This window comes from Leopardus geoffroyi, chromosome B3 (assembly GCF_018350155.1).
Source record: "Leopardus geoffroyi isolate Oge1 chromosome B3, O.geoffroyi_Oge1_pat1.0, whole genome shotgun sequence".
In the NCBI taxonomy this organism is placed as follows: domain Eukaryota; kingdom Metazoa; phylum Chordata; class Mammalia; order Carnivora; family Felidae; genus Leopardus; species Leopardus geoffroyi.
This window is the reverse complement of record NC_059337.1, coordinates 38,266,716-38,282,972: the sequence shown is the minus strand read 5'-3', so window position 1 is coordinate 38,282,972 and position 16,257 is coordinate 38,266,716. Positions and strand designations below refer to the sequence as shown.

Below are 16,257 nucleotides of genomic sequence, written 5' to 3'. Positions count from 1 at the left end.
AGGTCTTGAAAAGGTGAGTTGATATTATACATACACGAGGTAGATTCCACGTATTATGAGTTTGGCAGACTCTCCAATTATTCACTATTTATGCCCAATCTGAAGTAAGGCTTCCCCCAACATATGGCCTACTAAAAAACAACAAAATCATAATACACATTGGCAGACTTTATAAATAAATGATATTTTAATCACCTGGCTTTGTTTAATCCACAAAATCACATTCACGGCTTTTTCTAGTCTGTCTTCCCTAACCACATGACCTGATGTATTTTCTGGAACCCTTCATGTTTTAAGAAAACCATTCTGCCTTTCATGTTGCAACCCCAGAACCAACTTCCCTTACATTCTTAGTAGCTAATGCAGTCACATCAAAGAAACATTGATGGAATGGTGATCAATCAGAGTCTCAGAGACCTTCAGAATAGTTAAAAAAAAAAAAAAAAAGTCACCAAGCAAGAAAACTGCCAGTGTTGCCCATGATGGCTCTTCCTTGACCGCTCCTGTCGCTGAAACCTTCCCCTCTGGCTGCCCTGGCCCAGAACCTGGGGCATTTCACTCCTTCCGCCATTCGTCCTGCAGTGCTTACAAGGCGGTGCACAGAGGGGTCTGAAACTTGTTTCTGCTCGTGACCTAAGGAGTTCACAGTCCACACGAGGCCAGAAGCAGCTCTCGGCCTCTGCGTCAGCAGCGGCCAGCCACGCGCCGGTCTAGAACCGTGGCGGTCACCGCCGCGGTGAAGGTTAGTAGCATGCATTTACAAAGCGTCTACAAAAACAGAAACAGGAATATCTGCTGTACTTCCCGCTCTTCCTTGGAGAGGTTCCCTTTGGTGAGCAGCTCCCCTAGGGTTGACCCCCTCAGCCCAGGAAGTAACACAAGGTACTCAGATACTCGTTGCCTGACCTTTCGCATCCCTTCCCGTCTTGCCCATCCTCACTGTTACTCTTGTGGCAGCGACCTGTTTGGCTCGCTGAGAAGAAGAGGGGGAACCACCTCATTTTGAGGGTGTAAAGTGTGACGGCACAGCTCTGACATCTCAAGCGCTCTAAGGAAGAAGAGTTTCTTCATGGTTATACTAATGTGAAGGCCTCCGTAGGCATTCACATACTGTTTCGATGGCCCAGATGGGGAATTCCTTAACTTTCTTTCTCAGTCTCACCACCCCCCACCCCGCCCGCCTCCCCCCCACAACAACTTGGAAGATGAGTTTGTTTTGCCTCATCTAGTATAATCTAAGAATTCACCCTGGTTTTTTTCCATTGTTTCTAGCATGAGCTGAGACACTGTATTTCCAATGAAGTGCCCAGAAGCATTTTTCAGCTAGAGACTAACCTGAGGGCCACGGACTCTGGCTCCACCTACACTATGGCACAAATCAAGTCTGTGGCAGCTTCCTCGCCTCCCATCAAAAGCAACAAAGCTTGGAGCAGGAAGCTCCCCGAAAGCAGAAAATCCAGAAGCTTGAGGAAAAGTGGCACCAGCTCCTGACCTGTAGTAATCGAGTGTGGCCACAGAGGACACCACATAAAAGGTGGACTGGGAATGGCGTGGTGGCCTCCTTCTTCAACCGGGGCAAATCACAAAGGCCCCTGAGCCTCGTTTCGCTCCCGTTCCTGGAAAAAGTGTATTTGAAAAAAACTCCCTCCTTGCTGTCATGATACTCCTCACTCCCTTAAGATATACTGAGAGAGGAAACCCCTACTATCCCCTAGTAAGAACTAAAATTAAGGGGACCCTAGAACTAAGTCAGGTGGCCATCACGATGATGGGAAGTTCGGCAGAAGAGAACTGGGTGGAGCAGGGAAGGATCTCAGGCAGTCCAACCCTAGCACAAACAATTTAGTGTTCTTCATCCGATGAAAGGCCTTCAATCTCATCTCTGTCTCCCCCAATTGCCATCCAGAAGGCCTTGGCCACCTGTGGAGAGAAGCGTGCAACACATTTTAGGCAACAGCTACATTTCAGCTTGTTTCATGTGTCAGTCAATATGCTCAACTGATCAAGACCTAAAATGCTATCCTTGCCCTCCAGCCTTCCAGCAACATATATCAAAACCCTTGAATACCCTGACCCAGGACTTCGACTTCTAGAAATGCATACTGAGTCTAAAATCAGAGTTACGTACAAAGGTGATGGATGTGTACGGTTATGCACAGCTTCACTATTTATAGAAGCAAAAAACGCACATGGCCTACACGTCCAAAAGGGAAATGGATAAATTAGGACACATTCATACAGTGAAATACCATAAACCACACACATTTCCTGCCAAGAGCATGTGTTGCATTGGTAATAAAACAAAACAAAACAAAACAAAACAAAACAACTGGGAGTTTTCCAGCCCAACAGTTAAGAAGGCAAACATCCTGAGTCTCAATGAAAGTTCCATGTCACTCAACATACATTTGAAAAATCTCGGTTTGACTACAGCAATTATATTACTACAGTGTAAACATTCAATTCGTTCCAAGTTAATATCCAAAGAAAAGTTCACACTAAGACACTTACAGAAATCAACAAGTGTGACATATAATAACAGTAACAGACCTTTCGTAGACACTCAATAAATACCTGACTGATTGTCTCACCTTTTCTGCATGCAACTTTCTTTGCTCGTGAGGAAGCGTCGCAGCCTTGTCTAGGGGGAAAATATATCTTAAGAAATTCATCTAATAGCACAGGAGAGTCTGGAGTGTATGGATGTTGTAATGCTAGAAGATGGGAGATGGGTTTCAAAGACAAATGCTTATGGTGTAGTCATTAGAGCTGTTAGGGAGTTTAAGTCTTCCCGATTTTCCAGATGGGGATGATGTGAGTCAACTGGCAGGGGTCTTACTGATTCCAGGTTAATGAGACACACTGAAAGAAACTGAGAGAGGCAAGAGAAGAAGGGCAAGTAAGAGGAAAGAGAGTGGGGAAAGAGAAAAATTTTCCCCGGGGAACTTCTACCAACAGAAGATGGCACGGTCCCCCCGGAGCCAAGGTTCTCCAGACAGCTGACACCAGAGCATGGAATCCAATCAGCGGTGACCAAACCAAATCCTACCATGTAAAACAGAGGAGCACCAGGATGGGAATGTGTCCGACGCAATGGATCCAATTACCTTTCATTTCCTTTAACTTGGAAAACAGTCTTTCAAAATTCTCCAAATCTCCTCCGCCAGTAGTAAGACTGGCTAATTCTTGAATATCCAGATCTAACATGGGATCTGAAAAAAGGATTTGTCACATTAGTTGCCACATATCACTTACATATGTGCTAAATACGCATACAAGGCAATCAATCCTAGCTTTGACGGCGTCATCACTGGACGAGTACTCCATGTGCACTGTCTTCACTGCTCACAGTGCTTCTGCCTGCCTGGCTGCTGGCGGGCCTTCGTGAATGAAAAGTAGCGTATTCTAGCCTTACAGCATTACACTGAGGCAAAGAATATGGCTTCGTTTTAGAGATGAGAAAACTAGAGCTCTGAGTGGAAGTGACTGGCGGGCTCCAGGTCACAGCTAGCGTGAGCTCGGATTCTGACTTAGGTGTTTCCAACTCTAAAGGCCACACTCTCCACTGAGGTGCACTGATCAACAGTAAGCGTCTGGAATTTATGCCGTATCTTCCTGTACAACAAATATTTTCGCATCTATTACTGACAACCACCATATAAGGTGGTTAGGACAGACCTCAATGTCTGCAATTTATACGTGGAGAAAGCTGGGTTTAAAAACGAATTCATCTAAAATTACAGTTATTCAGACGTAGAGCCAAATCCTAACTATTACTACAAAGCCTTTATTATTTCTACCGCAACCTATTACCTCTTCATCAAATTTGTTTTTAATCAGAATTCTTCCCCATTCTCCACTCCAAACCGACCACCTCTATGATGTCTTCCCTAGGCATCCCAGATCACAAGCCTCCTTCCCTAGATTTCATTCCATACTTAGTGTTTCTAGAACTGTCTTGGCACTGGCATATGCTACTTCGCATTCTGACACCTCCCCACATTACTGAAATACCACTACAGTACGAGAGAGTTCATCTTTGTGTCTACATCACCAAGTGCTTTAATTTATGTAATTCCTTTTCATTTTTGCAACAGCATTGTTAGGAAGAATTTTCTTTTACGTAAGGGGAAACTAAGGCCCATGGAGGCTAAACAACTTACTCGGGGTCATCTCACCACTAGTGGTAGAGCCATGATTGGAACCCAGTTGTCCAGGACCCCAAGCCCACGACTTTAAGCATTATATCGCAAGGCCTGTCTCCACATTTTTAGGCTGTAAGCTGCTTGAAGACAAGGACAACTTCTAATTCTCTGCATCTACTACAATGCCATACACAGAATTTGGTGTTAAAAATGCATTTTGGTTAATAAATTTGCTTTGGACAAATTTCAATGGACATTTCATGTAGGCAGTTGACATACGGGGCTGGAGATAAAAATTTGTGATTTATCTGTGTATAAATGGTAACTGAACATAGAAGCACTTCATGCTTAAATATAGATTTGGCAGAGGAGGGTAGATGGAGTGCTGAGGGATGGCAATATGTGAAGGCTGGGTAAAGGAGGGTCATCTATCAAAGAAAGAGAAGGAATAACCAGAGAGGTAGGAAGAAAACCAGGACATGTGCTGGGTGAGCCAAAGAAAATGTTTCAAAAAGGAACCGATCCGCAATGTTGAATGCTGTCAAGAGGTTAAGACAAGGACTGGAAAATGTCTACGAAATTTAGTGGCATGGAGGTCACTGGTGAGCTGTTTCAGTGGCAAATGGGAAAAAAGCTGAAGAGTAATAGTGGGTGAGGGACGGAAAGAAGTTCAGTAGAGAGGAGGGAGCTGCGGGGTTGACAGATGTTTTACCTTTGTTGGTTTGGTTTTGCCTTTTTTTCTTTAATTTTGACATAATTTCGGTACTACCAAAAAGTTACGAAAATACTAAGTTCCGCCTTCCTCCCCTGGCATTAACATCTTATGTAACTAAAGGACGATTATGGATGTCAAGAAGTTCAAAATGGTAAAGTGCTATTAACTAAACTACAGACTTCATTCAGACCTCACCAGTTTTCCCACTAATATCCTGTTCCAGGATCTTACACAGAATTCAGCCGTCAGATCTCTTTAGTCTTCTTCAAAGTGTGATAGTTCCTTAGACTTCCGTCATCCTTCATGACTTTGACACTTTTGAAGAGTACTCGTCAGTTATTTTGTATCATGTCCCTCCAACTGGGTTTGTCTGATGGTTTCTTATTAGACTGAGGCTATGCCCCTGTGGCATGAGTGCCTCCTGTCAGGGGATAGGTGATGTCAGTGTGTCTTATTACCACTGATGTTAAAACTGGTGTCCGCCGGGTGTCTCCAGTGTAAAGTTACTATTATCCTCTCTGTACTAAATAAATATCTTGGGAAAGATACTGTGGAACATGCAAGCATTGTGTCTCTTCTCAAAATTTCATCTCCTAAGTTTCATGTGCATCGGTGGATCTAGGCCACAACGACAATTATTACTGTGGTGTGTGGCTAATGATGATTTTTCTTTCCCTCATTCCTTCTACCTTTACCAGAATTCTTCCATAAAGAACAACTTCCCTTTTTTCCCTGGTTGTTTTTTTACTCAGTTATTTCTTATGCTAGTATGGGTTCATAGATATTTTATTTTATTCTGTGGATTATAGACCAATACTAAATTCGTTTTTTAATGTTTATTTATTTATTGAGAGAGAGAGAGAGAGAGAGAGAGGCAGGCAGACACAGAATCGGAAGCAGGCTCCAGGCTCTGAGCTGTTAACACAGAGCCCAACGCGGGACCCGAACCCATGATTCATGAGATCATGACCTGAGCTGAAGTCAGACGCTTAACCGACTGAGCCACCCACAGCCCCTGCTAAATTCATTTTTGCTGGTCAAATTGTTCCAGCATGAGCCACAGGAAGCTCTTTCAAGTTGGTTCCAGTGCCCTTTCAACAGCTCCCCCCCCCCTTTTTTTTTTTTCTTCACGTTCTGGCCCCACAGGATAACTCTAGGCTCATCCTGCATTTTTCCGGTCTCTAGCCTTGGAATCAATCACTTCTCCAAGTGACCCTGGATCCTTTTATTGGAGGATGGTATTTAAAAACCAAGATCTAAATGCTAAGGGTGGTGGGGCGCCTGGGTGGCTCCGTCCGCTAAACGTCCGACTTTGGCTCAGGTCACACCTTGCGTTTTATGAGTTCAAGCCCCATGTCGGGCTCCGTGCTGACAGCTGGGAGCCTGAAGCCTGCTTCGGATTCTGTGTCTCCCTTTCCCTCTGCCCCTCCCCCACTAGCTCTCTATCTCTGTCTCTCAAAAATAAATAAATATTAAAAAAAAAAAAAGAATTTAAATGCTAAAGGTGCCAACTGCTATTGGAGTATGGTGCTTCCAGGCCCTCTCAGTGGAAAGCGGTAGGACGCGTACACACGTCTCTCTCTATTGCTCTAGCGCAGAAGTATGCTGTCACGCTAACACCTTCAGTTCCAGCCCAGTACCAAACGGTGCATCCCGCCTTCTTCTTTCCTTATGTGACTTCTTTCTCGGACAGTGAGAAACCTAGCTCTCATTATCTATGTTTTTTAAATTTTTTCAACCCTGATACATCTAAAATATATATTGTGTCAGGATTTCTAAACCATACTCCTGTGAGAATCAAATGTATTAAGCAGAGTTCACTATTTCTGTTCAGTTCTGTTTTTAGCCTCATGGTATTTAGTCAGATGCTGTTTCCCCATGTTATTCAGGCCAGTTCTTGTCTTCCCTACCTCTTCAGTGTGGTTACGGTTGTTTGTTTTTGTTTTTTTTTCCCCATGACAGAGACTTTAGCACATCTAAAACCAATAGGAATAGGGCACCTGGGTGACTCGGCTGGTTAAGCGTCTGACTTCAGCCGAGGTCATGATCTCACTGTTCCTGAGTTGGAGCCCCGTGTCTGGCTCTGTGCTGACAGCTCAGAGCCTGGAGCCTGCTTCAGATTCTGTGTCTCCCTCTCTCTCTCTCTGCCCCTCCCCCACTCATGCTCTGTCTCTCTCTCAAAAATAAACACATTAAAAAAAATTTTTTTAAACCAATAGGAGGGACCCAACTAGAAGACAAGGTTGAATATATGAAAGAGAAAAGAGATTATATGTAATTTTTCCTTCTTTATATGTTTCTATTACCAAACACTTAAGTTTTCTACTGGACTATCTTCTAATCAGAAAGTGTTTTAAAAGCTGCACATGGGCCCTCCGTGGTGGCATCGCGAGAACGCAGAACTGTCCACAGTTCCACAACAAGAGAACGTTTACAGTTATTATCAACCACATCCCGTGGCTTTTGGACATCTGAGTGGATTCGAGTTTCGGTTCCAGGACCCTCTTGTTAGATGCCCTTGGACAAGCTATTAAACTGCTCTGGGCCTCAGCGTCATCTCCATAAAATAACTTTTCTGCTGAACTTCATTACCCAACACAGGAAAGTAGATATAAAGGAACTTTAAAAGGATGTGAAAGGGCTTATAAAGTTGCATTATTCTTGTTACCATCAATTCTGCCAACTGTTAAATACTATGAAAAAAAACTGGAATATGGAGATATAAAGCTGTTTCACCACCTGGTTCTGTCTGTCTCAGCTAAGATGATCTGGATCAGGATCCTGCTGAGAGAATCAGAGAGAAAATGGTACCCGCAGATTGCTTATATAGCGATTCTCCCTCCCTTGCTGATAGCCATCCACCAGGCTCACGTTCATTGGGGTACACCATCCATTTTCTTCCCTTGTTCATCTTCAAAGTCAATTTCCCCCTCGATGATGTATGTCCCACACCTATTCCAAGTTCCACAGAGCTGTCTCCTGGCAGCCAAAGGAGGAACTTACCCACGATGCTATCTGCCTGGGCATCTGTTGTGTTAGATGCACCGCCCCGATGATCCAAGAGAGATTCAGTCCTAGCTGCTGCTGGCAAACGGGGCTGCTGTTGAGGGAAATACACACAAGCAGTAATTTAATTGCAGGCTATTTCAGAACTAAAGCCAAAAAGGCTCACACTTCCACTCCCCAGTTGGCTCTAGAGAAGCAATAATGGGAGCTAGAGACAAAGAGAGATGGAAGAAGGGTTGATGTCACAGAAAAAAAAAAAAAAAAAAAAAAAATCAGAGGCTAAAAATTCACTAACTCAGGAGTATTTTCCCTCAAGGAAACACCAGAAAGTGTTATGATTCTGCTACTGGCTATTAAAATGTGGTCCTTTGTTTGCTTTAAGAGCCATGTTTTATTCAAAATGCAAAAATCAACGTAAGTATATCTCAAAGAGCTCAAGACTGATGAAAAAGTTGCCTGGAAAGACCACATGGCACTGTGTCATTTGCTCTTGGTTCCAGCAAGCTGACCAAGGCACACTTGGACCAAAGACCTTGAGGACACAGGGTTGAAGTCAGACTAGGAACTTCACTGAGGACAGGGACCCTGCCTCTGGTTTGTACAGGGCCTCGTACATGGGAAGTATTGAGAAAGAACCATCAATTTTATTTCATAAAGATCTGGAGGCAACTTTATGTCTCAAGGAAATCCTAGCACGCTTTTTAAAGTACGCTAGCCCAAAAAACCCCATGGGGGAGCCTAAATTGTGATCATCTTGAAAGGGCTTACTGCTTTAATGCTGGACCAGCCTCCTCTCAACAGGCACCAGGCACAAGAGGACTGTTTTAGATTCTCTTTTTATCCTTGTTTTAACTATTTTCTGCTGCCTCTTAAATGGAAAGGAAAAAATGACAAATGGTGTAAAGAGTCATAATGAATGACAAGGAAAATTAAAACCAAAGGATCCAGGAAAAATCTTTACCTCTGAGTGACGCATCTCTGCTGACCCAATGCTATGGTTTGCTCCAGCCAATGAGCTGAGAAGGCTAAAGCCTTGGTTCCTATCTGAAAAGAAAACAATCCAGTCACGGACATTTGTTATTTACGTTTTAAAGTGTTAAAATGACCATGATAAAGACACAGTGGCTATTTCCTCATTATAAAAGTTCTAACTATAAAAACTGTTACTCTGGGACATTAGGAATTTATAGATCGTTTTTAAAAAAAAATTTTTTTTAACGTTTATTTATTTTTGAGACAGAGAGAGACAGAGCATGAACGGGGGAGGGTCAGAGAGAGGGAGACACAGAATCCGAAACAGGCTCCAGGCTCTGAGCTGTCAGCACAGAGCCCGACGCAGGGCTCGAACCCACGGACCATGAGATCATGACCTGAGCCGAAGTCGGCCGCTTAACCGACTGAGCCACCCAGGCGCCCCAGGAATTTATAGATCTTAATGCATGGACTCGTGCTTGCATTTTCTTCATACTTGTTATTTGAAAATATGAATTTTTTTGGAATAAAAACTTCTTAAGAAAATAGTCACCAACAATCACCATACTCTCTCAATTCTGAATAATTTTTAAAACTCACAGACACAAGTCCAGGCCAAATATAATGGCAGGTCCACCACAACAAACAAGACCACTCAGTGGTTCTTTTGCAAAGGTTAACAGCACTCATGTTTTAATAGTCACTATGAACCAATATGGCAGTGTTTCAAACGGTGTTTCAGATGTTCAGAAACGTTTACAAAAAAGCAACACAGGTGCGTTATCATCAGGTGAAAAGGAGCATACATGCTTTTTAAAATAAAGCTTTCATTTTGTAAGGGATAAGGACTCCCTATACTCTTAATGTTTGTATTTACAATGGAGAACAAATCTGGAGCAGAACATCTAGAAATGACGACAGCCCTAGCGCCGACCACAGCTTCCTCAGAATCACATGGAACACCTATTATAACTAGCCTGGTATTCAAGGACCCTATCTCAGACTCACTGAAGCAGAATCTCTGGGGCAGACACCAAGGAAGCTGAACTTCCATTTCTCGAAGTTTATTTATTTATTTATTTATTTATTTATTTTTAGTGATAGCTACGCCCACCGTGAGTCTCAAACTCATGAGCCCAAGATCAAGAGTCGCACGCTCTTCTAACTGAGCCAGCCAGGTGCCCCGAAAGCTGAACTTCTCACACATACTCCAGGAGAATCTTTGAAGGACAGGGATCAGGGAAGTCGGAAGGACAAAAAGAAAAGAAAATCACTACTTTAGAGTAGAAGGCGACACCCACAATCCAGGAGTCTAAAGGTACAGTTGTCAAAAACCTATCTTCCTTCCCCTTGCCTTTCCTCTATCTGTCCCTTCCCTGGACCCATCCTCAGCTCTTTAAACCACCTAGAGGTTCCGAGGTCCTACCCCCGTCGTGTGAAATCTGTTGCCAGACAGTCACACAGAGGTGCTGACAACAGACAGACACCTGCCGTCTCCGTCCTTCGACACCAGAACGACCGCACATGCTAGGCGGAGGCCCGCAGCTTTTTCCCGCTCGGCCTCTCACCCCATGGGTACCCTGCCCGCTGCAGGACCTGTGTGGGCGCTGGGCAGCACCAGGGGCCTGTTCATTTTCTCACACCGTACCCCAGCGTCCACGTACCCCTGGAGCCCCTTTTACCTCCTCATCCAACTCGGTCACTCTGCCAGGAGCACGCGAGGCCAAGTGCTCGGGTGCGTCTCACGCAAGGACCAAGCGCTAAGGTGTCACCAAGGAAGGCAGCGGAGACCCAGAGGCTGAGAGAAGGAGATCCATGTGGTGTCTCACGCCGATGGCTTCAGAGAGCCTGGGATATTTGGCCCAAGGTGCTATAGATTTTAAAGCAGTTGTACACAGTTCAGTGCTCTGACAGGGATTCTCCATGTCATGGAGCTCTTAGAGTAGACTTGAGGCTCTTTGTACAAAAGGCAGTACCTGAGTAATAGGGTACTGCTGTAAGAGAGTCCTCACCTCTGTTACTGGAAATACAGTGGGCTTGGGGTAATCTTCAAATCCAATTCACAAATCCCTCCCTATTCTAATTCCACGGCTTATGTTTTTCCTCTGTTGGGCATCACCTAAACTTGGCAGGCCAGGCTGCAATCCCTGAAGACTAAGGCAATGTTGTGTCAATTTAGGCATATTGTTTGATCAAAACAGTCTGTTTAAAGTCCCTCGTTCTTTTTTTTTTTTTTAATGTTTTTAATGTTTTTACTTATTTTTGAGAGAGAAAGAGAGAGAGAGAGAGAGAGAGAGAGAGAGAGAGAATGAATATGAATCTGAAGCAGGCTGCAGGCTCCGAGCTGTCAGCAAAGGGCTGGACTCGGGGCTCGAACTCACGAACCGTGAAATCATGACCTAAGCCGGAGTCAGACACTTAACTGACTGAGCCACCCAGGCACCCCAAAGTCCCTCATTCTTTATAGTGGCTGCCTCCAAGGAGGGGGTCTGGGAGGGACAGGAGTTAGAAGAGCCAGACTCAGTGTAGATCACGAAAAAGTCTCAATAGTGGGAGAAAACTGGGCTCCAGGTCAGAAAGCTTGGATTTCATTCCTGGCTCTGCCTCCCAATGTGATCGCGGGCAAATTAATGAATCTTTCTGTGTCTCAATTTTTTATCCGTCAAATAAGAGGAGTGCTATATTCATGGTTGTGAAGGTCCTTTCTGCCCTAGGTGTCTGTGATTTTATGGAGAGGTACTCTTTCGCCTCTCTTACAGTAGCTCTGAATTAGCTGGGCTTTTTAAAAAAATTACTAAATAGAAAAACAAGAACCTTAAGTTTCCTAATCCTTTTAAGGTTCACAGATGCCTACGAGTTTATAATCAGGTTTTGGACTAATTATAATAAGCTGGAAGGACTTTCGCTCAGGATTTTCTTATAAACAACGGAGAAATGTAGTCAACTGACAAGAGAGTTCACGATGTTCCCCTGCTTATATTTTAAGGAGATCAGAAACATAGCAATTGTCATGATTAGAAAAGCAATTCATTCTTGTTTATACAAAGCGGATCGCTTGCACATTAATGTTGCTCAAAAAAACTTGGATGATATTTTATCCACCTACAGCTTTAAAGAAACTCAGTCCTGCCTAGTTCAAAACGTGTTTAGCAAAATTCTGCCCGTGTGCACCCACTGTAAAACCATTCTCATAGGAAAGGATTACATAAATCTTTTCTTGTTTGCCAGATTTTTCTCCCCAGGACTCAGGGCATGGAAATATCATCCCTATTAAGAAGAATTTATTTCTTTAGCAGGTAGTTGTTGAAATTGGCTTTTGCCCCTCTCGTTTTATCGATGCCACAAAACACTACACCAGGAAGGAATAAATTAATCCACTTACTGAACGGATTCTTCTGGAGCTTCAGAGCTAGAGAAAAGGGAAGTTGTTAATAGTGGAAAATAAATTCTTCTGGAAGGCACAGTAAGTATATTAAACTCTGGTCCTAAAAACATCTAATTCCATTTCAGACTACTCAATTGGCACCTGTGGAATACTAGATTTTAAAAAGGATAGTCATGAAAAACTCTAGTGGTGCTGGTCATTAGCACAGAATTCTTACACAAGTGTCAGAAACAGAGCTATGGCCTCTAGAATAAAGATTTCATGTGCCTTGGGGAGGAGCTTCTATTTATTTATTTATTTTTTTAATAAGTTTCCAGAAAATTTCATATAGATGACAGTGTTTGGGTATCTCTTCATAAATCTAAAAGCACAGGACTTTGGGGATGCTTGGGGGGCTCAGTCGGTTGAGCGACCAACTTCGGCTCAGGTCATGATCTCACAGTTTGTGGGTTTGAGACCTGCATCGGGCTCTGTGCCGACAGCTTAGGAGCCTGGAGCCTCCTTTGGATTCTGTGTCTCCCTCTCTCTCTCTGCCCCTCCCCCACTCACGCTCTATCTCTCTCAAAAATAAAATAGAAACATTAAAAAAATAAAGTAAAAGCCCGGGATTTTTAGAGAAACGTAACATGCCCTTCACACAGCAACTGTGACTTCCATTCCCTGAGACACTTACAGAACTGAAAACTTGGGCCCAAAGGGAAATTTTAGCAGAAGGTTAAACATACGAGGGAGGCTGGGATATCCGCTGACGGCCTGATAGGACTCAGGCTGCACTGTGTCAGCCAGAGAGGTTTTTACTTCAAATTTCTACACAACACAGCCACACTATTAAGGATTTCCACGACCACACACCCAAAACGTCTTAGATGACCTGTTATGTATCTTCTGTGTCCATATTCAGCTTTTATTTCTTTAAAGCGGCAATTAGTTGGCACCATCTGTAGAAGTTCAACTTTTCTTTACTTCCCCTTTCTCTCCCCACAAAATATTTTGTTTTCTACCCAGTGATACACGTGACCCCACTTACACCGCAGCTAAGATTTTCGACTTCCATAGAGACGCTGGGCCTATTTTTTCTTATTTTTAAATCACACCATGAAAACTTATTTTAAGCAAGTACTCCATCAAAAATGATTTCACTAGTATTTGGGAAATAAGCCTACACATCTTTTTCACATTCCACTTCTTTAAAAAAAAAGTTGTTGTTTTTTTTTTAATGTTTATTTTTGAGAGAGGAGAGAGACAGAGTGTGAGTGGGAGAGGAGCAGAGAGAGAAGGAGACAGAATCCGAAGCAGGCTCCAGGCTCTGAGCCGTCAGCACACAGCCCGATGCGGGGCTGGAACTCACAAACCGTGAGATCATGACCTGAGCAGAAGTCAGACACTTAACCGACTGAGCCACCCAGGCGCCCCTATCGCATTCCACTTCTGCTTGACATAATGAAATGAATGATTCTGAAATCACAGAAGAATTAGAAAAACTGATTTATTCTCTTTCAATGAACTATTTATTGCTTGAAAAGACAAAACTCTGATGCACCATAGCTGGCAGTACGTGAATCCGTGCTCTCCCACACCTGGGCACCTGCTCCCAAGTCTAGAACTGTTTCTGCCAATACCTGAAGATACAATGAACATAACCAGAAAGTAACCAGACAATGCTTTTTCCCTTTATCCTGAGTATAAACGAAATGTTCACCATAGAAAATTCGGGAAGTAGAGAACAGTATAAAGAAGAAAATGAAACCGTAAGAGATGCCAATCAATGCTTTGGTATATGTCCTCCTGCTCCTTTTCTCTATGCATGCATACACACAATTTCTTAACAAACTGCACTAAACATCAGAATGAGTACTGTCTTTTCCAAAGTTGTAAAGGAAAGCTTTACACTAATTTCTTTTTAATTTTTTAAATCTTTATTTATTTTTGAGAGAGAGAGAGAGAGAGACAGAGTGTGAGCAGGGGAGGAACAGAGAGAAGGAGACACAGAACCCGAAGCAGGCTCCAGGCTCTGAGCCATCAGCAAAGAGCCTGACGCGGGGCTCAAACCCACAAACTGCGAGATCGTGACCTGAGCTGAAGTCAGACGCCCAACCGACTGAGCCACCCAGGCGCCCCTACGCTTATTTCAATCATGACTCCACCATAGTCATATCTCCAGAGCCTGAAGCACACTCTTGAAAATCCTCTGAGGAATGTTTAGAATCAAGTGAAAAGTCATTCAGAACCAAGTGTGGGGAACCATAAGATGTTACCATAAAGAAAAAGAGGACTTTCCTTATGTAGTCCATAACCAGTTCTAGAAAGAATACCCAAGGAAAACTACCAAAAATGTTTTGCATGGTGGCCACAGGCGGGGGCCTGCCTTACCTCCAGGGTGACTAGCCTGAAGGGATCTCCCACCATTCATTTTGCTTATGGACAATTTGGGGGGCGATTTTTTTTTAAACCATAGTCTCATCACTTGACTCATTTACTCCAGCTTCTCTAATTATTCACAATGCCCTCTTCCCCTTGTTCTTACAACAAACCTCTTCCACCAAGTTATGCCTTCAGTACGCACGCGCGCACACACACACACGCACACACACATGGATCTATTTATTTTATTTTTGACCACAGCATTCACAGTTAGACAAGTGTTAAGAGATCATTCAAATCATTCCTTCAAAAGTTCCACAATATTAGGCACGGGATACAAACAGGAGCGACTCACTCTGATTCAAGGAATGTGAGCCCACAGAATGTAATGTTGGTATAATTCTACCCTATCCTAGAGATGAGGAAACTGGGGTCCAGAGACATGATCCCAAGATGGCCAAGGCAGAGACAGACCCTCTAGAACCCTCTTTGTTTATCACTCTCCCTCTCATTAATTTGATGTTGTTTTATTTTCCGATAACATTAAATTTAATGATTAAATTTTTATTCAACCATTTTTTACCCTCTCTTTTAAAAAAATATATATACTAAGGGCATTAGCCATCTACTTTCTCAAGAGAGTAGGCTAGGTATCAGGTAACCAGACAGACCTTGTGTTTTTGGTACTTATTTCTTGCCACTGCTCTGTACCCCAGTTGTAAATGGTTCCTTAAACTGGAATCTGGGATTTCTACTTCAGTGTCTTGTTACCAAGTAAATTCGGGGGGAGCATACATTAATAAATGATTATTTCTTTTTATTTAAACAAAAATTTTTAATATTTATTTTTGACAGAGAGAGAGCGAGCAGGGGAGGGGCAGAGAGAGAATGGAGACACGGAATAGGAAGCAGGCTCCAGGCTCTGAGCTGTCAGCACAGAGCCAGATGCGGGGCTCAAACTCATGAACCACGAGATCATAACCTGAGCCGAAGTCGGACGCTCAACCAACTGAGCCACCCAGGTGCCCCTAATTCTTTCCATTTATAATGGGAACACAGAAAACTATCAAATGAAAGAATTGCTGTTTCCACCATTAAAATTCCGCTTAATCCTTACCCACCTGCATCACTAGAAACTAGATTACAATGAAGACAGTGGAATCTGGGCATTTCCTCTGAGGGAGAGTTTAGAATATATCCTTCAGCTCACTGTTTCTCAACCATTTTCATCATGGCCCCTAAAGGAAAAACTGCTGTTTCCTTGTCTACTCATAACCAACACTTCTGACACCAGATGTGTGGGGTTTTTCCACACCGTACAACTCTCCAATTCTCGTATAATGTCAGTTGGATGTCCTACAATTTACGATTCTGATACTAACTGCCTACAGTTAGCCCAGAGCCCCCAGGCTAAGGGCGCAATCCCACAAGGCTGCCCTCGTTTCCCTGCCAACTTCAGACACCAAATACAAGTCTCAGTGGTCACCTGAACTTCCAACTGGCTATAAATTGAGAGTTCCCACGACCCCTCCCTTGGTTCCATACTCTGCTAGGATGGCTCACAGAACTCAAGTCAGTTAACTTACTAAACTTACCAATTTAACATGAAAGAATGTAACTCGGGAACAGCCAAATGGAAGAGACGCACAGGGCAACGTATCAGAGTGTGCTAC

At 43.4% G+C, this 16,257-nt stretch overlaps 1 protein-coding gene across 5 annotated transcripts in view; it reads right to left on the bottom strand.

The window, feature by feature from the left end:
- Positions 1–165: 165 nt before the first annotated feature.
- The window catches only part of AAGAB (alpha and gamma adaptin binding protein), a 115,907-nt gene continuing 99,815 nt past the window's right edge, over positions 166–16,257 (bottom strand). For 4 of the 5 annotated variants that reach the window (XM_045449337.1, XM_045449334.1, XM_045449333.1 and 1 more), the window contains 5 exons: positions 8,828–8,910; positions 7,864–7,960; positions 3,108–3,212; positions 2,592–2,641; positions 166–1,920 (listed from right to left, as the gene is read on the bottom strand). In XM_045449337.1, coding sequence (XP_045305293.1) covers positions 1,843–1,920; positions 2,592–2,641; positions 3,108–3,212; positions 7,864–7,960; positions 8,828–8,910 — 413 coding nt within the window. In that variant the 3' untranslated portion in view covers positions 166–1,842. The other variant, XM_045449336.1, reaches the window with a different exon arrangement.